The sequence below is a fragment of the Ixodes scapularis genome, unplaced genomic scaffold, assembly GCF_016920785.2.
Source record: "Ixodes scapularis isolate PalLabHiFi unplaced genomic scaffold, ASM1692078v2 PGA_scaffold2__306_contigs__length_199485367, whole genome shotgun sequence".
Classification (NCBI taxonomy): Eukaryota; Metazoa; Arthropoda; class Arachnida; order Ixodida; family Ixodidae; genus Ixodes; species Ixodes scapularis.
The window spans coordinates 88492026-88517272 of NW_024609857.1; the positions used below are offsets into that span (position 1 = coordinate 88492026).

The 25247-nt window shown below is 43.1% G+C and overlaps 1 protein-coding gene across 1 annotated transcript; it reads right to left on the reverse strand.

The window, feature by feature from the left end:
• Window positions 1-17991: 17991 nt before the first annotated feature.
• Window positions 17992-24310, reverse strand: LOC115308465. The gene is made up of 5 exons (XM_029966400.4): window positions 24197-24310; window positions 23926-24083; window positions 22994-23067; window positions 18582-18659; window positions 17992-18177 (listed from the first exon to the last, which is right to left on the reverse strand). The coding sequence occupies exons 1-5, from the start codon at window positions 24308-24310 to the stop codon at window positions 18050-18052; spliced, it is 552 nt and encodes a 183-aa protein (XP_029822260.2). The 3' UTR covers window positions 17992-18049.
• Between the last annotated feature and the right edge of the window lie 937 nt (window positions 24311-25247).

Consider the following 25247-nt stretch of genomic DNA (forward strand, 5'->3'; position numbering starts at 1 on the left):
GGAAAGCTGAGCCGCACATGGATAGAACAAGAACCAACTCCTCCGGGCATTCCCTAAACCGGACACAACCAGATGCCTGAGAACACGCCCTCTACAACACCGTCAGGGCGCTACGCCATGACGAAATAAACCCAACAACTGAACAATGCTAGCAAACAGTTAGTAAGAAAACATTGGAAAAAAAAGTTCATCAAAACCGCACCCAAGAAACAAAGTTCAGCGGGCCGAAGAAACGCACACGAAATAAAAAAAGTCTCAAGTGACCGACGCCGAGTCTAGTGCCACGACACTGAAGCCTGGCAGGATGACGGCATCAAGATGATGCTCAAATCTGTTCCTCCCTCTATTACGCACATCCACGACGGCTGTGCGGAACAGGGGCTGTGCGGAACAAAGTGAAGAATAGATTCGAGCAGCGATGCGCGAGAAGGTAACCGAGGTAACATGCCTCGAGTTTCATATCAAGAGAGGAGCTTTCGAGCTAGTTACTGCAGTTACTCAAACTTTCTCATTCCCCTTCCCTTTTTCAAAAGAACACGTCAGCCGGCGCTAACTTTTCATCTCGGGAGAAGCCCACTCTTCACAAACGGTTATAGTTGACAAGGACGCTGACTTCGATTCAACTAGTATCCGGGCAGAATAAAGACAAGTATATTTACCAATGCGCTTGTTCTTAATGTAAAGGCTCGTTCACACTTGCGCAACCGAGTACGACCGAGAGAGACCAGACCGGTTTTTAAGCCTCTTACGACGTCTTAGGACCAGCTCCGCAGCAGCGCACCCGGTCCTAAGACGTCGCAAGAGGCTTAAAAACTGGTCTCGCCTCTCCCGGTCGTACTCGGTTGTAGAAGTGTGAACGTGCCTTCAGTCTCCGGGCTTTGCTGTTTCCAAAAGAGATAACCCTTCGATCCTATCGGATCTCCGCGGAGAGAGATAGTGCACGGGCGTTTCGAGGGATATTGCGCTCGAAGCTTAGGCAAATACGCGGTATCGTTTCACGGGTGCACGGTTCACTGGTTTCAAAATTTCCCCACATCCCCAACAAAAACGGCCCATCTTTGTGTGTGCGTCTGCGGGATTTTTGTACCGCGCCGCGTTTTTAGCGCGCACGCGGCGTTGTTTTGGCCGGCAGAACGTGTTGTCCTCATCCTTTCAGGAAACGATTCCTTTGCTTTCCCTTGTGTAACACTCTGACTGACTGACTCCTCCTGGGTGGCCGTCACTGTTCACCGCGTCAACGACACATTCGTACCATTTCACTCCTCGTGACACAGGGTGCGCTGCTCGCTTTACTGTCACGAGCCGTTCTATTTAACACAACGAGCGCGAAAGGTCGTGGTCACCTGCTGGTTCCTAAATGGCGCGACGATCATATGGGCCAATGAAGGCTCCGAATCAATACGACGTCTGCCGATTTCTACACATTAAAATTTACGACGCCTGCTGGTCTGTTAAGAGGTATTGCTTTCTCTTTTGTACTCCTCCAATGTAACTTGCCGCCTATAATAAAATTTAAATAATCAATAAATATAACAGGGTGGAACTACTGTATTTGATTTTTAGGTGGGAGCGTTGAAAAAAGGCGAAAGTATTTTCAAGTTTATGAACACGCGCAGTTCGCAAGTCCATTTCGAGCCTTAAAAACACGTTTTTGTACGATATTGATGCTTAAATATGGAACATACAAAATTAAATACACAATTTCTCGACCTGATTTTCGTGTAGACGACTATCATATCTACATTTTAACAAAAAAATAAAAAAAATAAAAAAAGCTTTTTTTTTTTAGAAAATCAATTTTAAAAATGGTACTTTTTGGTTTTTGCATAATATTAACGTAAAGTTCCCGCAAAGGATACTTATACAGCTGAGTCATTTTATAAAAGCAGCTGTGCATGGGCGTCACCATAACCGACATTCATTGTTTTTCTCTTATTTCGTATGCTACACTTCAACATTACTATAGCAGGCCAGATTATTGCCATTCAGATTTTATTGTATACTTCTCCCCAACAAGAACCTTTGTCGAGGCTCTTCAAGGACCGTTTCAGTTGCTCGGTATCTCGGCAAGACAAGAAAAGGTCAGCAATGGTGGCTGTAATATCGCGCGTGCTTAAAGCGTCTATAAACGAACCTTAAACGTCTTAAGGAGTCCAAGGGCGAGTTGACGTTCTCATGTGAAAATGTCAACTCGCCCTAACGAAGAAAGTCTCACTTCTGCCCAATAACGAGGGCTGTCGCAGTCTTCGATATTGTATTTTTTAGGATGCTTAGAGCACGTAGGTTAAATTATTGAAGTAAATTTAGGAGCTCCAAAACTGGCCCAGCTGGAACAGTCAAGGCACTGTTGAAAGCTTGAAACATGAACTATGATCGGCGTAAGCTTAAGATTTTAAAGAATGCTCCTGTCACCTCTCTTCTCTTTAGCAAAGCGAACGGTGGAAGAAGAGCACATAACTAGGGTTCGCTCTGATAAACTGGAAAAAAGTAGAAGGTGCTTCCCCTCAACCCTTAGCCTGCCAAAAAAACTATAGACGGCGGACGTCTAAGTCATGCTCTATCTACGCGATTATAATGAAGACATTAGTCATGGTATGAATTATTTTCTTACATCCGAAGACCACAGCTACGGAGATTAGAGTTCATCTTGGGATCCAATGTTTATTATAAACGACGGGAACACGGATAACATGTAAAACCACATGTAAAACTCGAAACCACATGTAAAAACAAACATTAGGTTCCAATGTGCCTACCTGCCTTGCCCAGGTGGCATGCCGGAGAAGAATCAAACTTGACAGAAGCTTGGCAATCCTAGGGGCCTCAGATTGTCCTAATACGTTTTACCGTGTTAAGGGCAATAGTTAGTGGCAATGCAGGTTTCTTCGCCGTTTCTACGGATTTTCTGTAACTCACCTTATACTTGCCGAAGTATAAGACTTAAGACAATTATGGCACGTTTGAAGCGAATAACTATAGCAGGGATGCCTTATTATTTGCTTTTTTGGCAATATCGCCCCAAAGTTTTCGCATGAAAACCTATCAAACAAATGAGAATAATAATTATGGGTTTTGTTTTGCAACTTAGGAACAAAGTGCCAGATGGCAGAAAGGTACCAGCAGTGACGCCTCACCTTGGCACTTGTTCTAGAGCCAAATAGGGCTTCTTAAAACTTGAAATGTCAAGACAAGTCAGAAATTTGGCTCAAAGAACTGTGCTACCTCGGTATAGAGTCTACCTCAAACTGCGACAATCTCGAGCCCAAACTGAGCTTGCCGACTAAGACTCTGCGGGAGATGGTTTCGCCTCGGAGCCTTCAAGCTAAATCACGGGTTTCTTTGTTGGAGAAAAAAATATGCAAGCATGATCTACTGATCTTTTCTAGGGGGCTGGATGGCGCATTGATCAAATATACATAAAGACCCTGGAAGTAAGGGGCTCACCCGGGAGCTAGCGCTTGACAGGCTTTTCAAACTCTTCCGAGTGCTCGTTCGAACAGCGTTTCAGGGCGCTGCCTTGTTCCTGTCTTCTCAAGAGAGCCTGCCTGTTGAGCAGTAACAGCGCACGGGGACTCGACGAGTATCTTGGGAAACTATTTAATGCGGCAATTGCCATTCTAATTCATCAAGTGTGGAAATGTCTTATTGCTTATGTCTTATTCTCGGGATTAAATATTGAAAAGAATAATCAAAACCCACTCAGAAACACACAAACACGTTGATTTGAACATCGACTGAATAAACTGTGAAGCCCAGCGGAGGCCCAACGTTTGGAACAAGCATCGAGCTTCCAGTGGCTTCACTTGCGCCAGGCTCGGACAGCAGCTTTGTGCTATGCAGTATTCTATAGTAGATATCACTGGCATGATCATGATGACATGCTGGAAAACACAAAATCTGTAATAGGCTTTTGCAGTAAAGAGGCGGGCACCGTTTACGGAAGCTTCGTTCTCATTCCAGAGACGCGCCGTGAGGTGGCGAGGCATTATAGAAAAGACCGCGAAGCGCGTGACTGCTCCATCGCGCACCGCGCATTTAGCTCGCTTTTGTGTTATCCGGCCATCGACTCCGGGTAGCTCGGTCGGCAGCTCACTTGGCTCACTGTCTCAAGGTGGTGAGTACAAATTTTTGCGCGGAGCTGCAGTGTTTTTGTAAGGTTCTCTATAGGCTTAACGCTTTACTGTGTCGGCTTTTGTTTTTACAGCCGGTTGTTATTGTTACAAAAAAACGTTACAGAACTCAATTAATTTCATGTGATAAACAAATTTTGTGTTAACGCAGTGAATGGTTTCACATGTGCACTTGTCTGAGAGAATGCGAGGGATTTCGGGCAACCTGGGGACGGTAAGTTGATGGGTTTTGCTGATATCTGTTTCGATAACGGCTGCTCGGCTTAATTTCTTTTGCTGTGCAAAACATAAATACACACGCTTCTAGAAAGCGTCTTCCTACCTGCGTTTTTGCACAGTTATCAAAGTGCCATTCCTTTCCAGAGGTCACCAGTACTGTTTTGTTTTATTTCGTTCAGTATTGTTGAGACCGCAATCAAATCGAAGCACATCACAAAACAACTTCACCGAAGTTAACTAAGTGCATTAAATCTCGATAAGCCACAGACGAGCCAGCTGGTGTAGTAAACAAAGATCCAGCAAAATAAACGATAATAAAAACAAAAGAAAAAAACATTTCGGCAGCAAAAGGTAATTTGCGCACAAATCTAAAAATATGCATTTTAATGTAATCGAAAACACATTTAAGGCACTTTTGAGCACATACCGTGTGCTATATAGGTAAAAAATAAAATATTAATGCAGAAAACAAATTAGGTTTCAGCATACACACTTTAAAATTTTCAAACACATGCTTTTCAACGTCTTTGAAATTTACGTTATATCGACTTATAAAATGTGTGGACAAAATATTGCTATTTTACATCAGATACTTTTAGTTCATTTATTTCAGGGAGCGTTAATACAAAACGTAAACATACGGTTTACATTTAAACGTATTTGCCTTGAAACATAATTCACCCCGCATGCAATTTAAAAAATGTGCCCAAATAACACAAGCAAAAAGTCGTGCAACACGTAGGACTAAAATTAACAATTACCTGTGTGAAACGTTATTCCTAGACAAATAAACATTTCCAGAGGCAGAACAACAATGATTCAAAAGTAAAGATATAAATATAAAAAAAAAATGATCCACGTTTTGCATTTCACGAGCTCTTAATATATATATTATATTTATAACTATATTTATAATTCATACAGACTGCTGATTTACCCGTCCTTTTTTCCACTAGATTTTTCCACTAGAGTGGGTGCAACATACAAAATTCTTACAGATATGATACGTGGGCTGTTAGAACTCCATTCGGTTTTCAGGTACCATGTGGTAACGCATTTCGGCGCAAAACAACCTATTTTGGGTTTATTGAAGAGAATGCGATATTAACTTTTTTCTAGCTTTGATCTGGTAACTACACACTAGCGTATGTGGTTTTTATTATGTTTTGATATCGTTTAATAAGGTATTAATGTACAACAAAAACATATTAACCTTGTATACCCTTCAATACTGGGCTCATCAATGGCACACGGATGTAGGCTTTATTTTTATGTTCTTGACTTTAAGCTCCAACAGGTGCGAACCACGGCTAAAGCAATTTGATAGCGTTGACCCATACATCTGCACCCCTCCCCCCCCCCCCCCCCCCCCCCCCGGCTATGTGATGAATAAAGGTAACTCAACTTCGTTTACAATTATTTTCATTGTCGCTTAGCTTCGCTGTGGCGGAGCTCATTACAGCTAACAATTTTACGGCTGCTCACATCTTCGTTAGAAAACCAGCAGAGGTACAGCATTTGTGATGACAATAGTTTACGAGCCTGATATTTCAAAACAATGTCAAATGGAAAGCGTTACAGAAGTTATAAAACGCAAAATACCGGTACACTTGTCAAAGTAGCGCAATAGAAATACATGTTTAGGGGCACAATTCTCGCCGCTCATCAGCAGGTCTAACCAATTTCTAGTGCATTCTTATAGTTGTCAATTTCGTTTATTTAAGCGCTAGTCACAAATTCATCTGACTTCGTTCAAGATGGTTGATATCGGAAAATAACTAATTCTCCCTCAAATAAATTCATGAAATGTTTTCCGTTATCCTGTCATCAAAGTTAGTTTCAATCAGAGTCTCCTTCCCTACTTTATAAAATCAAATTTTTTTTTTTTGCAGAGGGGATGGGGATTTACATTAGTAATAATTCTTGGTATCGTCATTCAAAGATAACTTAACCATTTCTCTTACAGGTTTTTACTATGTTTTTCTAGATTGTCACATTTTATTTCAAGCCAAAAAGGCAATTATTAACTAATGAGTGAATATTCAGTCTTCATTGCCAGCAAGATGAAAATATAGTTCTTTGCGATAAGTTAACAATAGCAATTATAATTAGCGTGCGTTCGTATTTACTTCTGAACGTGACACTGGGGAACGGAGAAGGTCGTTATTCGCAAGTGTCACGGTAAATTTAGAACTTCGGGCTGGTACGTTTATGAAGACCAAATATGAAATTGCAGCGGATGTCATTGTGTTCCAATCGGCTCTTGGGAGCTACACTCTAAGAAAAAAGGGAGCGCGACTTAGTCCCTCGGGGGACTAAATGCGCTGCCACCACCATTAGTCCCCTAGGGGAGCAACTGTAACGGGAGCAACTGTTGCGCCCCGTCAGTTAGTCCCTCGCACTAGCACCGTTGGGACTAACTGTTGCACTTTTTCAGTTACACCTCGAGGACCAACTGTTAGGCCCTTGCACTTGGTCCTTTGGGACCAACTGTTACACCGTTTCAATTGAACCTCGAAGACGAACTGTTAGACCCTTGCGCTTGGACCCCTGGGACTAACTGCTACACCGGTTCAAATGAACCCCGAGGACTAACTGTTAGGCCCTTGCACTTGGACCCCTGGGTCTAAACGTTGCGCCCTTGGATTTAGGCTTCTGGGACTAAAGGTTTATTTTTTTCATTTGGTCCCGTGCCACAAATCTCCCGAAACGAAATTGTGGAGTTCAGGTTAAAAGTAGCTTTATTGCCTCGTAGATACACATCGCATTCAAGGATGACTGAAGTCAAAGTTCCAGGGCGGTAGAATCCACGATAAGGCCAGATTCCGAAGAGCGCACTTGCGTCGACGATGGCTTGGACACTGGGACGTCTGCCCAAGTCGGTCGTGGTCCCAGCACCGCTTATTGGGGCTCCGGCAGCTTCTTTCCTGTTTGCGAGGAATTTGGATTATTAGTAACAGGGCAGCATTAATACCGAATCGCTTGACAAATATATGAGATATAAGTTATAACACACGCATAATAAATTAACAAATAGGCTGCATAAGTGATACAATGGTTCACATCCAACACGCAGTCTGTTGACAGCAGACCAGCGCAATATTGATTTTAGTAGACCGTTCGCTGCGAATTACAGACCCAGCGCGTTCGTGCTCAAACTATGCTTCAAAGTGACGGCATGATCTCCCGCCATCAACGCGAAAGTCTAGTGTACAATCGAATAAATGTCTCCATTAATGCCGGTTCTCACACGCAGCGAAGCGCTGATGTAGCGCTGCTCACGTGTCATGAGCTACTTTTCGTCTGCCGTGAGCATGAGTTTTGTCGGTGCGATACAAAGCTTTTGACCGATCCCGTCAGCACGCGCTTAGCGCAAGGTCAGCGTTATGCCTGTAGCGCTCCGCTGCATGTGGACAGGCGTTTATGGTCAAGCGATCCTGCCAGGGTCTGCGAAACACACACACACACAAAAATAAGCCATCGGTAGAACTGGCGTTTCGCTCGATACGATAGAATATGAGGTCTCTGTGCCGCATAACAAAATCAGCAACCGGGGTGCCAAAAAGAAGAGAGCATGGCGCGCGCTTTGCAAGCTAGAGAACGCGCTCAAAAGAAAACACTTTCTGAAGCCACAGTTAATAAATACACCATAAACAGAAGCACTTCGACATACCTTAATCGAGTTCCCTTGGCTTGCGACGTCAGAAAAGATCAAGTGCAGTGCTTCAGTACCGCGAATCCAAACCCGATCCCGGCATGATCGGAGACGACACAAGGCGACCAGCCTCCGACGAAGGCTGTATTTCGACTTTCAACTTACTAAAAACAGGTTCTTTTCAAACAAAGACACTTCCCGTTTTCCCGACGGACCCCATCTGACCAACGCCCAACCCTCCGCGTGTACAAGGAGCAAAGAATGCGGGGTAGGGGATTGGGGGGACGGGGCAGTGCACGCAGAAGATAATCTCTTTTCCCACTCCCACTGCACACGACACAAGGACACCGAAGGGCTCCAAGGACGGGAGACGGTCGCCACTTTCAACACGCCGGTCGAGTGACCTCAAGCAGACACTTTTTTTTCTTTCTTTTCTCTTTCTCTCTTAAGCATTTTCAACTTTCTCAAGTGGCTTTTTTTTTTTTTTTTAGTTTGCATTTGTTTTCTATTAGTAGGGTGCTGCCAGGTGTGACGTTCCGGGCGTGGTTCGTTCTTCGTAGTTCATCTGGATTGTTTTGGAAACAGCGACGACGATGGCATGAAGGCGTCTGGATACTGCCCCTGAATGTGCTCTTTAAGTGGAACGTGCCGTGCATCAAGTGTGTCGTTGCGGATTTTAGTTCGACATTGGACTACCCAGAAAGGTTTGTCACACAGAGACGGAGGCGCGTTCCCACCGGCGATGCGATCTAGCCGCGCGATAACTTCCATCGCAAAAGCGACCATCGCGGGCAAAAAGCGACGCGATTGGAGCAGTCGCTTCTCGACTCAACTTTTTTGCGATGCGATCTAGTCGCGGAGCGGCTGAGCAAATCAACGGCGTTCGGAGCGAGAGTTTTCGACAAACGACTCGCCAACGAAGGCGTTGGACTCGCTTATCGCACACGCCGGTGTGACCATCTAATTTTTTTTGCGATGCGATCTAGTGGCATCGCGCGACTGCTTATATCGCCGGTGGGAATGCTCAGTTTTAGGGATTGAAATGACCATTTATTGTGACTGCGAGACTCCGGTGTTAAAAGCGTGGCTTCTACAAACTGTTAAGTTTCATTTTTAAAAGAAAAAAAGTGTTAGTATTTGGAGGTGTTGCGTTTGGATGAATGCACATTTTTTGCGCGAAGGCAAATTACGTAAATGGGACTTCTGGAATGTCAACAGATCGTTTTTGAGGAGATAGTTGGAAGAAGTCGAGTCAACACATTCGTTCACTCGCTTTCACACAACGCGTGAATCTCTACCATGCAATGTCTTAACGTTCCTGGCACATTAAACAAATTCGCCAGTTTCGTCCGAGTTTCGTCAACACTTTCAGCCGTGCTGGGCTGAGTCTCGCCGATCCCCAAGACAAGCGAAATAGCATCCGTCCTCCTGGCGAACATTCCGTTTGCATTCGGGGACTAAATCATACAGATGCACCCTGTCTGAGGGGGACTAATGGATGCTTTTGCTCGCGCACGCCTATCGGTTGGTCCCAGTCGAGCGCAGTTAGTCCCCAGCTTTTGCGCACGGTACCTAGCTTGAGCCAGATGGTCCTTTCGAGGAGCAACTGGGAGTTCAGAGGACCAAATGCTGCCGTTAGTCCCTTGAGGTAAACTTTTTTCTTAGAGTGTAGGAGCGCAAAGTTTCCTTCTTTAGAGATGAAGAGGTAGAACGTGAGCAAAAATTCTTTATTTCTTGTTTCTCCAGATTGCTTCAGGTAAACATCGTTTATGTCTCAAAATGCCTTACATTAAACGAAAATTTAAATCCTGTCTTCATTGAGCTTTATGGTAATATTAATGGTAACTTGAAAGGAAATTTTTTTTTTTTGAATAGTGGTGGTAACTGCGACTATTACTACAGGTGAATGATTTCTCGAAACGTTTATGCCTGTACAACTGCAAGGTAATATACCGCATGCATATTAAAATAAAGAGCAAAGTCTAGTGAGCGTACGTCCAGCTAAATCAATCTTATGCTTTGCATTTGTATATTTTTAAACAGTAAACATTTGTATGGAATTATATGCTGAAACGTATGCAAACGTGTTCCCTTATGTGTATGGCAATTGAAGAATATCACGCTTGCTACCGTCTTCGTAGGCAGAGACCGCCTACAGTTAAACATAGTAGCGAAAACGCAGATGAGTGGTTACGATACATTTCTTAGCTGAATCAATTCTAGTCCTATGTATATATATATATGTATATATATATATATATATTGTAGCAGTAAGCAAGACAAGAATAAGAGGAGAAAGAAAGCGGGCTCTCGAGCGAGTCAGAAAAAGAAAGAACGTCGATCGGTCGCAGAATAAACCATTAAAATTTGGTGGCAGCGGTGGGATGCCGACTGAAACACGTCAAGGACTTCTGCCGTCAAGAGGGGAACTTTCAGGTGAGCCGTCTCCCTCGAGCCAGCTACGAGATGACACCGGTTCGCAGTCGAATGTGGCAACAATAGGTACTCATACGACAGTGGTGACGCTCGGGGTTCTGGAAGGACTATTGGAGTGACAAACGCAAGCAATCATGGCCGCTACGCAGCGACGGTCAGACGATTTGATTGCAAAATGTGCCGACATCTGTCATCGAGTAGCTGCTCTGGAAGCACTTGGGCAACCGCCGCAACCAACAGTCGCCGCTATTGAGCAGACTCCTTCCCCAAACCAGACTGTCAATGCCCCATCTGCACAGCACCGTTTCAAGTTGAAGCCGTTCGATGGGGAAATCCCCTTGGATCTTTACCTACAGCAGGTCGACATAATTGCCGATGCAAACCATTGGACCGAAGATGACAAGGCACGGCGCCAGATACTTTACGACTCTTGACCTGTTAGCCGGGTACTGGCAAGTTCGGTTGAACCCAGAGGATGCTGAAAAATCTGCATTTGTAACTCCCTCTGGACTTTATCAAATCACAACTGGAATGCCTTGCTCTCATCTGGGCTTTTCAACACTTTCGGCCTTATTTATATGGTCATCATTTCACGGCCATTACAGACAATTCAGCATTACTGTGGCTTCAAACGAAACGTGACCTTACTCCTAAACTCGCTCGCTGGGCTCTACTACTTCAAGAATATCAGTTCGAAATCCGTCACCGTAGCGGGAAGGACCACACAGATGCCGATTTACTCTCTCGTAAGTCAGTAGCCCCGGCCGAAGAGGGAAACAAAGAAGATGTTCAATTTTTCACTCCTATGTTGAACCTTACCGAAAGCCAAAGATAAGACTCAGAAGTTCAAGGCATTGTGTCACGACTTAGGTCACCTCCATCGCATACACCAGAGCGACGACTACGCCGTGCATATCGTATCCACCACGGCCTACTCTGCCACCATGGATTTCAAGGTTGGGTGCTCTTTGTATTCGTGAAATTACGTCCCGCTGTACTTCATCTCTGTCACGACGACCTGACCGCTGGACAGCTTGGAAGAGATAAAACTACTAAGAAGATCTTAGAGCGTTACTGGTGGCCAGGAGTTCGCACGGACGTCGCCAAGTACACCGCGTTTTGCGTCAAATGTCAGTCTCGAAAAACTACGAACCCCAACATCAACTGTGGCATTCAACCTGTCCCACTTCCCGAAACACCATTCGAAATTATTGGCATTGACCACTTCGGCCCATTTTCTTGTACGCCAGATGGCAACAAATACGTTCTGGTCGCCATTGACCCAAATACCGCGGTCGATCATGTTGTTCAATTCCTGCGACAAGTTATTCTTCGACACGGAGTCCCTCGGCTCCTCGTAAGCGACCGCGCCTCGTGTTTCCTTTCTCGTCAATTTGTAAAGGAAACAGAACTGCACGGTATCCATCACGCTCGGGCAGCTCCGTATCATCCGCAAACAAACGGTCTCGCTTAACGTGCCTACCGTACTGTCAGCGGCATACTTGCAAGCTACGTAAACAACCAACACAATAATTGCGACCAACTTGTGCCTTACGCTGCCTTTGCCATGAACACTGCGGAGCAGTCAACGACCGCGTTCACTCCTTTTAAAATTGTGTACGGACGCACGCCAGTTCTTCCAGGCGAAGCTGGTTCCGATGCTGCTTGGCGACTGAGAGCCGAAGAATTGTCGAGCAGCCCTGAGCACCGTTTGCGAGACGTCAGAAGGCAAGCCCGAGACGCATTTCTGCGGGCTCAGCATCGAACTCAAGAACACACTGCCCCAGCCTCACCACCAACTCGTATACAGCCTGGAGGCTGGGTTCTGGTGCGCCGACCGCTTAGAAAGAAAGGTCGCGCAGAGAAGGTTATACCACGCTTTATAGGGCCTTGTGAAGTCCTTCAGCAACTGGGTCCTTTGACATTTCGTGTACGAGACTGCAGTCGCAGTTCTAATCGTACAAAGGCCACATTCACGGTGCATCGTAGCCGCACTACATTCCTTGTTCGTCGGAATTTTAGACACAAGAGATCGACCCGTGACAATACCGTCAGTTCACTAGGGGACGGGGAGGGCGAGTGTTGCAGTAAGCAAGAAAAGAAGAAGAGGAGAAAGGAAGCGGGCTCTCGAGCGAGTCAGAAAAAGAAAGAACGTCGATCGGTCGCAAAATAAACTGTTACAATACATATATAAATACATCTATATGTATATATACATATATATATATATATACATATATACATATATATGTATATATATGCAATATATACAACAGGGGCACTACACACCATCGTGCGTTGTCTCCAAAGAGGAAATAAACGAACATATGCAGAATAATGAATCGCACTTAATTCAATAAATCAAAGAATCAAAGTTTTCCGGGTCCCCGCCGAAAGCCAAAATAACGGCGGAGCCAGGATTTGAACTCTGGGCAGCCCAATGTCCGGTCGGGTGTGCTCTTCCAGGTTGGGCAGTATCGCGATACAAATGTATCGCGATAGTATTTCAGAAATACATTTCGTATCTGTATTTCTGTATCGCGATACATTTTTTTCACCAGAATCTGTATTCCTGTATCAAAATACATTTTGGAATGTTTTTTTTGTATCGCGATACAACCAGGATGAAATGTATTTCGTTACATTTCTTGAAAAGTATTGCCCCCCCCCCCCCCCATCGAAAAAAAAAAAGACAAGTCCGAACGCATAATTTTTTATTTTTTTTTTATTTCGCAGGGTATCAGGGTTAACGAGATGCTAGGGCATTGTTGTTATGCTGACCAAGGTTCCTTCCGATTCTCCAAACCATTTTTCTATGCGTTTTCTTCTCAATTCTGAGTAGTGTTGCGTGGTCGGAAACTTGAATCAGGTGGCGTGCCAAGAGTGCAGTCCGAGCATCTTCCGCCGCAGGTCCTTAGCTAGGGATTTCTTGAGTCATTGTTTGCTGGCATCCACTATCCGCTTATAAATGCATCTCTTGCCTTAGCGTACACAGTACACCCGTGAGCGATTTGAAAGTGAACAGTCCCCTTCTTGTTTTTGACGCTCCTGCAAGTTTTAGAACAAGCTCTGTTCGAGAATAGGGCTAGAACGCAAAGTTAAGACCCCAAGCCACGTACCATTTGAGACTTTGCGAGTTTATATAACTTTAGGGAGCCGTAAAACATGCAAGAAACTAGGCAAGGTGTTCACCTCTATATTGCCGGCGGGTGTACACTACTGTTCTAGCACGAGCCTGACAGTGGTTGACTTGAAATAGTAGGATGACTCACGCAGTGAAGTTCAACACATATTCGAATGCGTCTATCAATCTCGTACAAAATCGTGTTTTTACGGCTCGAAATAGACTTGCGGATTGCGCGCCTTCACAAATGGTAAAATATTTTTGCCTTTTTTCAACGTTCCCACATAAAAATGAAATACAATAGTTCCACCCTGTTTCTTATTGATTATATAAATTTTATTATAGGCGGCAAGCTACATTGGAGGAGTTCAAATGAGAAAGCAACACTTCTAAACAGACCAGCAGGCGTTGTAAATTTTTAATGTGTAGAAATCGGCAGATTTTGTACTGATTCGGGGCCTTCATTCGCCTATATGAACGTCCCGCCCTTTCGGAACCAGCAGATGACCACCACCTTTCGCGCTCGTTGTATTAGATAGGACGGCCCGTGACAGTAAAGCGAGCAGCGCACCCTGTGCCACAAGGAGTGAAATGGTACGAATGTGTCGTTAACGCGGCGAACATCTCTCTCCGCGGAGATCCGATAGCACCAAAGAGTTATCTCTGTTGGAAACAGCAAAGCCCGGAGACTGACATCAAAAACGAGCGTGATGGTAAATATACTTGTGTTTATTCTGCCCGGAGACTAGTTAAGTCGAAGTCAGCCTCCTTGTCAACTATAACGGTTTGTGAAGAGTGGCCCTCTCCCGAGATGAAAAGTTAGCGCCGGCTGACGTATTGTTTTGAAAAAGGGAAAAAGAAAGAGAAAGTTTGAGTAACTGCAGTAACTACCTCGAAAGCGCCTCTCCCCATATGAGGCTCGAGGTTATGTTACGTCTCGGTTACCTCCTCGCGCATCGCTGCTCGAATCTATTCTTCACTTTGTTCCGCACAGCCACTGTTCCGCACAGCCGTCGTGGATGTGCGTAAGAGAGTGAAGAACAGATTTAAGCATCATCTGGACACCGTCACCCTGCCAGGCTTCAGTGTCGTGGCATTGGACTCAGCGTCGGTGAGTTTAGACTTTTTTTTTATACTTCGTGTGTGTTTCTTCGCCCCGCTGAACTTTGTTTTTCGGGTGCTATTTTGCTGAACTTTTTTTTTTAATGTTTTATGACTAACTGTTCGTTAGCATTGTTAAGTTGTTGGGCTTATTTCTTCATGGCGTAATGCCCTGACGGTGCTGTAGATAGCGTGCTCGCACGCATTCGGTTGCGTCCCGTTTAGGGGAATGCCCGGACGAGTTGGTTTTGGTTTTTGCCATGTGCGGCTGAGTTCTTCCGTGTTTATTAAACCTTTGTTTCTTTGTTTTACCTTTAAGTGTCGTCGACTTCTTTGTCTTACTCTCCACCAGGTGTGGACCTATCGCCTTGCCACCGGTCGAACCTAAATCTTTTATTTTTTTTAACGCAATTCTCGTTAAGATCGGAGTTGGGTAATTTTATTCTTATTTGTTTATTTTTTCCCTACCCCTCTCCGTGACACACTCTCCGCGTGTTTCGGATCGTTTCTGTGTCATCACTTTTGTGTATTACGAAAGTGAAAGGATATTCCCTCGTGATCCGTGCGATGTGCGCTGAACAAACCCTAGCGTTTGGTTTCGGAAAGAATTGTATATAATATAATATATTAATAGATGTGGTGACTTTTTAGTAATACGACAGCTAATAATTTGTCATGCTAGTTCATAGTAAAAGGTTTATAGATCGAAACAATACAACTTCTGCGCCTCGTGGATATTGAAGTTCTACTAGGCTTGCTGATTTGATTGATATGTTTTTCGTAGTTTCCCGCTCTTATCAAAACGTAAATCACTATTCAATACCACAAAATACGTTTATATTTGATTACAAAGCGCAGACAAAAATTCAAGAAAACTTTTTCACAATTCATAGAAACGCACAGGTCGCTAGTCTGACTTACGTCTTGCAAAACGAAGACGGCTTTTTCCGATATTGAGGCTTACATATAGAACATACTAACAAAATACACACTTTCTCGACTTGATTTTCCAGTAGACAACTACCATATCTACATTTTCACAAGAAATGAAAAAAAATAATAAAACTGGGTTTTTTTAGAAAATTGATTTTAAAATTGGTACTTTTTGGTTTTTGCATAATATTACCGTAAACGTCCCGCAAGAGATATTTTATACATATGAGTAATATTATAATATCTATAAAGAGCGTGTTATGGGCTCTCCGTAGGCAAAAAAATATTGATGTAACCCAAGTAGATCGTCAGTATTTAATTGTCAAAGTTAGTCAACAATGGACCGAGGGGGCGTTTTTGACATATTTACAGAAAAAAAAAGCAAAACGCCTAAAACTATCTAATAATATTAGAGAGTTTTAAATATTCTCACAAAATGCTTGCAAAACGTTAATATAATGTGGACTGAAAATCCACGGCAGGAGATCGAGCGAAATATCCGGCCCACGACGGATGTGAAAAACGCAGCTTTCCGCCGCGGCCTCTTTTAAAATTCGTAAGTAGAGAACGAAAAATCCGACGAACTTGCTGTTTGTGGCTACTGTGTTTTTAGAAACTACGCCATAACATATATTTTTTTCAGCGAATTTAAAACTTCGACCCTTTTTGCCTGCACGATTTGAAATGAAATCACCCATATATATATATATATATATATATATATATATATATATACCGGGTGTTTTTGCGAAGACATTCAAAAATCCTAAAAATTAGGGCGATTGAAAAAAGAAGAAACTCTCTTCGGGAACCAACTACCGGCCACGGCGAACGTCAGGAATTGCCAAAAACCTACTAATTAGCCAGATAATTAATTAAAACTTGTTAATTAACTTTTTAATTAGTGGAAATAGGCATATGATTCCAATTAGAAAGTTGCTCAGCGTTATCGAAAACCACTAAGTCAGTCATTTTCAGGAAGACTTTGAGCGCGCGAGACGAGTAGTAGCGCACTAAAGTTACCACTCGTGGAGCAGGTACAAGGCTAGCGGTTGCGGTAAGGCACCCGCGTGATTTTTGCGCCTCTTATCTAGCCCCAGCCTTGTACCTGCTCCACGAGTGGTAATTTTAGTGCGCTACTACTCTTCTCAAGCGCTTAAAGTCTTTCTGAAAATGACTGATTCAGTTTTTTCGATAACGCTCAGCAACTTTCTAATTGGAATCATATGCCTATTTCCACTAACTGAAAAGTTAATTAACAAGTTTTAATTAATTATCTGGCTAATTAGTAGGCTTTTGGCAATTCCTGACGTCCGCCGTGGCTGTTAGTTTGTTCCCGAAGAGAGTTTCTTCTTTTTTCAATCGCCCTAATTTTTAATATTTTTGAAAGTCTTTGCCAAAACACCCGGTATATATATATATGTGTGTGTGTGTGGGGGTGTGTGGGGGTGTGTGGTGTCATCTCAAATCGGGCAGGCTAAAGAAATCTATATTTTCATTTTGACGAAAAAGAATGTTTTGTTTTCATTTCTCAAAAGAAGGAGGGCGCAGACCACATGTTCTCCATGCGGTCTGCGCATGTACGAGGGTTTAATAAACCCTCGTACATATCTTTACCAGCTGAAGGAGATGTTCCTCCAATCTGGGCGTTCTTGTGCTTTTACTTTTGGTAACCAAAATTTAATTAGGTCATTGTCGTTTCAAGTTATATTGAAAAACAAGTTTGAAATTCGAAAGCTTTGCAGACTGGTCGACCCATTTAGGTAACATGGTGATATGAAATATGGGTACCCTTTGATATGGGTACCCATTCGACAGATTTCACAAGTATAATTCCAGAAACCAGTTTGCCACGAATTGTAGTGTCGTAGTTTCGGTTTAAATTGTAGTGGTGAGCAAAGTTCATGAGCTCTGCTCACTGATAAAACACTGTCCAGAACGGGGGTTCCGCTTGTAGAAGTTGGAGCACTAGATCGAATCAAGCATGAGTGTCTATTATGTGGTGCCGAAGGAAGTTTTGCTAATTGGAAATATTCCTAATTTGAAACCCGTGGCTTTTAGATTGTACCGCGGCATGACTTGTGCTCATTCACATCAGGCGCGCATCTGCTACCTTGCAGTTTATTAATATTGGTGGCAATAGAACGAGCACTCCTTAGAGTGTTGGTTGGTCAACTTCACGCATGTGTTATATCCCTTGATTAACACAATGCTTGCATTGGGTCACATATTAAAAATGACGCCCTGCATTTTCGTATCTGGACAATGCGGGCTTTTATTTACATTTGGTAACCCTGACTTAAAGTAAGGAAGTAAAATTAGATTAAGTGCAGTCAAAAATGTATTGCAAGAAAGCTCAAATTGTGTTTATTGTACCAAAACACCAGAATCCATTTTCTACATGTTTACATCGTGACTTTATTATTGAGGATGGTGAACGCTTAAAGCTTGCTATTTACAGGTGCTGTCAGAAATGTTGAACCTCAAACTGTTACCGCAGAGGAGATCAAATATAAAATTGCAGCAGGTTTCAATACTATCCAGTTTGCTCTCAGGGACGAGGAGTGCGCATTTCCCTTCTGAAAAGATAAAAAGTCGTGAAAATATGTCAACGCTGGCCTGTACAACCACTTCGAAGAAATGTCAGCTTATTATAAATAAAAACTAAATGTCATTAGAAAAACTTGTATTCTTTCCAAGAGGAATACATCGAAATTATAATAATGCTAAAAACGTTGTAAAGGACTAAACCACAGTGTTCTGTACACAATCGCCAATTCCGGCGGTTCATGTGCAAGTGTCATTCATCTACTACTTGCGATTGAAATGCTATTTGTATATAAAACGGGAATACAACACGCGGAACACTGGGATCAACGCACGTCAACTGATAGTAGTATTATGTTGTGCATTAGCACGTTCTGGAAAAATTGTAAGGCTCTCTTAGCAAACCGTCATTTAAAAACAAATATGACTGCATTACCGCCTGCGTACGGCAATCGAAACACAGCGCATTTCTTGACGTTGGTGTAGGCTGAGATTCCCTGCACAGAAGCAGCTTCTGGAAAAAAAGAATATGAATAATAAACAAATGTTTTTTAAATAATGTCAGAGAACTATAACAATTAGGCGCGCGTAAAAATATTGTTAAGAAAGTGGGAAGCAGCCTCGTTAATTCACAATTAAAATTATACTTCCCCCAATTCTCTCGTAGAAAAAATAAAGTATTCATCAATTCTTGTTGTTCAGATAAGTAATCTTGAGTTTAATCAGCATCTATCGTACTTGAACACATCTTAATTTAGTGCCGTTACGCAAAACCCCAAGGAATGTTTGAATAAATATATGTACAACGTTTTGTGAGGGTTGTTTGTTAAAATTAAAAGAATAGTTTTATATTATTATGATGTCTCGCTTAGGTCTGTTATGCTTAATCATATGCATGGGGCCAAACACCCTGAAACTGCAGATTCAATACAGACGTGCCGTAACATCCTTGCCAACTCTTCTAGCAACCTAATCTCTAAATTCGGCAACGCCACCCAACAAGACGTTACTGTTTTAAAATCCCTTCAAAACCGCACTGACCTGGTAATCAAGCAAGCCGACAAGAGTGGAGCTGTGGTTGTCTGGTGCAGTGATCACTACTCCGAGGAAGCCCTCAGACTACTTTCCGTTCCTGATTTTTACAAACCCCTTTTCCCGAACTCCTCCGCCGCCTACCAAGATAAAATTACAGCCACCGTAAAGCTGCCAATCGAAAGCAACTCCCTTCCCCCGCTTCAAATCGCCTAATAGTTTCTCATCCCCACGCCGCCTCATTCTATATCCTTTCCAAAATTTACAAAGCTGGATCCCCCGGCCGACCCGTTGTGTCCACTATATCGTGCCCCACTTCGCTTTTGGCGTTTTTGGCGATTCGGTCATTCGGAATATTGTACAAAACCTGCCCAGATACGTTAAAGACACAGCAAACATCCTCCAACCCCTGTCTAATCTGGCACCAACTCACAACACTACCCTCTTTACAATAGACGTCGCACCCCAATAGACGGTAATTCCCCACGCCGAAGGACTACAGGCTCTCTCGCTCTAACTCTAAACGACTTGCAATTGAATAGCTGCTTCTATTACCAAAAATGTGGTGTAGCGATGGGAACTAGGATGGCCCCTTTTTAGCTAAACGCTTTGTCGGCTACGTCAAGTACTTGTTCTTTACTTCCTTCCCAAACCCACTCCTAGCGTTCTACAATCATATTATTGCCGACATCTTTGGTTTCGGCTACCCTCTCATAGTTGACAGCTTCACTAATCCAATTAATAACGCTCACACCTTCTTCAAGTTTACCTCACTGATATCGAAGTCCACTGTCAACTTCTGAGACTTAAAGATTACTAGTTACGAACAGAAGTTTCATACCTCTGTGTTCTATAAACAAAATGAGAGCTATTGCTACCTTCTGTTCTCCGGTAACCATCCTAGATCCCAGATCAACTCTCTTCCCGTCTAAAAATTCCTCCACCTCCATAGGATTTTCAGCGACGACATTGGTTTCTGTCATCAGCTTAAGACGATGACTTCCTACTTTGTTGAACGGAGTTATCAACTCGGCCTTCTGCGCAATGCGAGCAGACGCGTCTCTGACATTTATTGGCACGACACCCTATATCAACAACCCCTCATCTTCGAGTCCCAACCCTCCATACCCAGGCTCGGCAAACTAATCATGAACGCCATTTCTCAGCTCGTAGACTCTAAAGTTATTTCTAGAGCACCCGACCTTTACCGTCGACAGCCCAACTTACGCTGCCTTCTTGTAGGCAACCACCGGTCCACGAAACATCTGACTTTGTTCCCCGGTACCACGCTATGCGGCGCCCCGAAACTGCTTACGTGCAAACACACCGGCCCTCCTCCCAACTTGCTAATGAGAATCCCTGACAATCACAACTGTAAATCTTCTGCTCTGATATACATTATTTCCTGCACACACTGTCCGTCATGATCATATATCGGTGAAACTGACCACTGACTCCACGAACGCTTCCGAGAACACCGCTGACTAATTACACAGGAAAGAACGGGACAATTTAAACATGACCTCACCATACACGTATCTAAACATTTCTCCGCCACGAATCATTCCGAACTCAACATAGGAGAAGTCGTCATCAAATCAGGCTTCCACACACCCACCTCACGCAAAAATAATGAAAACAGATTAATTTTTAACCTAAAGACGGATTTCCATTCCGGTGTCAACAAGAAACTTTCTTTCGGTTATTAGACATTCCTCTTCCGCCAGCTTCTCTCTCTTTCTCCCCCCCCCCCCCCCAACTTGTCTACCGGTTTTTTATAATTTGCGTGGTCAGCCGGGTTGCCCTAAGCTTTCACCGCGCCCGCATTCCTCCACTTACTGACTTACAAATTTCTTGCATATTTGTTGACTTTTCCTCCTTCCTCTCTGACTCCATGACGTCGCATCTGCGGCGTGTTTCCTGCGCCTTTTGAATATACGTTGTATATATTTTAATCTGTCATTTGCCCTTTTAGTATATATGAAGAAGACCGTTTGGTCGAAACGTAGTCCCTCTCATTTCCTCTGGCACTTCTCTTTCCCTTCAAATCACGACTAATATGCAAATATTGTCCAACAGAACCCCGTATTTTCAGGTTCCACACTCACCAATGTAAAGGATTAGCGAAAGGTATCGATGGATGTTTGAACGGACCGCATAAATTTGTTTCTGAACGTATCAAGCTAATATTCTACATACAGGCTGCTGAAGAACGTGGATTCGCGAATTCATGGTATAAAACATTTCACTAAAGAAACTTTACTGAATAAAAAGTTAGAAATTGAAAACTGCAGCCGTCTGCTAATTAAAGGCTTCTGCTCGGCGCAACAGGTGACAGATGGCGGCACGTAAGATCCCATTCGGCTACAAGCGGCATCGACGGGCGGTTCCTAACAACTCGGCAATAGCCGACAACGTTTCTGAGTCAGAAGCGATGCGTTCTTTTGCGGCACGAATTATCACGGCAAGATTATTTTAATATACAAATACAAAAAAAAAATAAGATAAAGAGAGAACAAAATAAAACTGATTTGTTATAACGAAAATGATCCCCGGAGAAGGGGGACAAAGGACAACACAAACCTCCAAACACAGACAGGTGATTGGTGCGCGACCGAAAAAATCCGCCTGGTCCGGGTATCGAACCCGGGACCTCCCGATTTCCAGCAAAGCGCTCTACCAATTGAGCTTACCAGGGGGTTAAACGTCAGTAGAAGAAACTGTTTTTATCAGCTGCCACCAGTCTAACAGCAACAAGGGTGAATTTCTACATTTTAAGGTTGATTATAATGCAATTAAATGCAAAGGAGCAAGCGAGTCGGACAACAATAACGAAAATACACCCTGGAGAAGGGCAAAGGGGGAGAAAGGACAAACTCAAATTTCCAAACACAGCGCGACCGTGAAAATCCGCCTGGCGCGATACCCGGACCAGGTGGATTTTTTCGGCCGCGCACCAGTCACCTTGCTGTGTTTGGAGATTTGTGTTTGTCCTTTGTCCCCCCTGTTCCCGGTCTCCAGGGATTATTTTCGTTATTCTTGTCCAGCTCGCTTGCACCTTTGCATTTAATTGCATTATAAAGATTTGTTATCTTTCTTTTTCGACATTTATTTTTAGTAGATGTCGTCGTCTGATAAGCACCAGCTGGTTATTACCCCTTCTTTTCTCTTCTCTGCAACGTTTATCCGTTTTGTTTTAGGTGCAAGTTATCTTCGTGGTGCACGCCCAACGAGCGAGTGAAGGTTCCTCTCTCTTTCGGGGAGTACCGAGGACGAAAGAGGTCGGCCGACGTTTTCAGGCGGAGTTTCGGTGGCAATATTTGGACTAGGTGAGGCGCCTCATTGAGAATGAACACCTCCAAAACAGGCCACCGACAGAAGTGGTTTCATCACCGGAGCTGACGCTGGAAATTCCGGTACTCGGTGCTCTCATTGCCAACCCCCACCTTTCGACGCAGAGAGCATGGCTGACACCCGTCGACTGTTGCGCCTGTCAGACACCTATGTGGTTAGCACATGTCCACCGCAGGTAGCAATTTCAAGTTTTTTAGTTTAAGTTTCCGCTCACGTAAGTTTGTTCGGTGAAATCTGTATACCCTTAATGCACGTTCGCTAGTCTCCTCTGTGGAAATGTTTGGCTTGATGCGTTTAGAAACCGATTTCTTGTGTCTCATTGAACAGCCATGCATCAATCCCTTTGACTCACCCCCTATATCAAGCTTTAGTTAGGAGCATAATAAATATAAATAACTGCTGAAGCGCATAACTTGTAGAAGTATAGTCCCCAAAGCATACAAGAAGAAATGTTTTACTCACGACCTTGAGCCTGGAAATTCAGAACGTTTTCTATAGTATAGCCTGGAGATAAACTGGGGGTAACCGTTGCATCACTGAAACGAAAGGGCCGGACGTTATTAACCTTGTTTAAAGTTGGGTACGCCGAACACACATTCGGTTGGTTGCGGATAAATTTGGAGTCAAGTTTTCAATTGGATATCGAATTTCCCATCTACGGTGTAATGTAGGGTGTGCAGATACTAATCTACAGCTGAATGATCCCGCTTATGTTTTTCAAAACGTCACCTTCCAACGTGATGATATACTATAAGTCCTCAATATTGAGTAAGATCCCCAAGCGAAGCATGCCATAAAATACCTTACTAGTTGCGAAAGATGTAGCAGTGATATGCTTTCGCATGAGGACACTTCCACCAGGAGAGTGGTACTGTGTACTCCATTAACTGAGAGGCATAAAAGAAACATTGCAGGGCATGCCAAAAGCTTTCCACTAAAGAACAACGGGATTGATTCAACAGGTTTGTGATGCTTCGATTCATATATTGTGCACGGTTCGCATTGTTTTGTAAAACAGTGCTATTCAGTGACGGCGTGAATATATTAACATTTTGTAATTTACAAGCAACACTCCTGAGGTTATCAAGGCGAATAAACGAGAGCCCAAAGTTCTAAAGAACGACATATTCGCTCGCGGTTTTATTTTACTAGTACACTTTTAGTGTTGACTTTTAAATGTGCCTTTACGAAATTACAAGAATTGCCATTCTTCCGTTTAAAGCTTACACACGGGCAATCAAAAAGGGAAGCAAGTGGGGCTTAGACATCTTGTAACACATTATCTGCTGATACTAAGCGTACACATTCAAAACTTGATGTGAGCCTAGAGAAAAAACATTGTAGAAAGAGAAATTATTACTAAAACGAGTTTGGTTCAGAGTAATGTTACTCACGCGGAAAAGTTTGGAGCATACTGAAAAACCGCAGGGTAAGTGCCGTCTGCTCCTGGACCATTTGACTTGAATCTTACGCATTTAGCGTCTCCACCAAAGACTGGATCTAATTCAAAGTTTCGATAGGCCATGTACCATGTCTCTTTGAGGGGAAATATCTGAAAATTTGAAATGTGGTAAGAACTCAATTTTATTATATTAATATCAATAATAGTTTTAGTTTCTGTAACTTTTGATTACTCTATGGAATGGATATAGACTGAAAGTTTACCGAAGCTTCATCCTGATACTCTTGTAGCGCTGGATTTTGATCCAGGTATGGTGTACTTGCTCTAGAATAGTGCAGGCCAAGTAAAGCCGTTGTTCCCAAGAGAGCAAAATACATCATTTTGTATAGATGATATTCAGTTTCTTACATTCAATCCTTGCTCACGTTTTCTGAGTTCCGGCGCCAACACCACTCTAGTTTATATAGAAGCTTTAAGCACCTTTAACCAACATATGTACGACATCCGGTTCTCGGGGCACCGTCCTTTAAATCCCTTTATTACCTTAGGTTATTATGTTTTATGATAGGGGCTGTCCTCGACAGATTAATTGCCCTGCGATTTTTTTTATGCTCGCATGCGTGCGCCACTTATCTAAAATAAAGGTAATTACAAAATTGTTCTTTGTTTCATTGAGCTGTTAATATTGAGCTCAGAATAATAAAAAAGATAACGTTTTTGTACGTTAATTTTATCTCTTACAGGCCACACGCCTTGCTAAAGTCCCCCAAAATTCGAATCGTATGACCCAGTTGTATGGACTTTTAGGTAGAACAACTCTGATTTCATGACATATACCGACGTGCGGGATACAAATGCAAAAAATTATAATAGTACACTATGATGAAATTCAGCGTTCGTGGCTAATGTTATTAAAAGAAAATAATTATTTGGAACAAACTGGATCACGCCTGCAACTCAAGTAACCAGCTTTTATTTTTATAAATCTTTATATTTATTAAACATTTTGCTGACTAAAAAATATGCAGCTCTCAAATGGTGTTTCCTCTGTGATTTATTTTAATATAGAACATCATTTATATCGCCTACAAAAATGAGCTACGAGACTATTTATGTCAGCTCTCATGCGGTAGCACTCCGTCTTTCATATATTCAGGATGGAAAGTGTGGCATCCCGGATGGTGAAATCACTCTCACATATTGCAGACACAACCTTAAAAAATATAAAACAAAAAAAACACCAAAACCTGTTTGATGGCAATAGATATACCAATGAAGAACTGGCGACGGCGGTGTAGATTTTCTCTTCAAGGT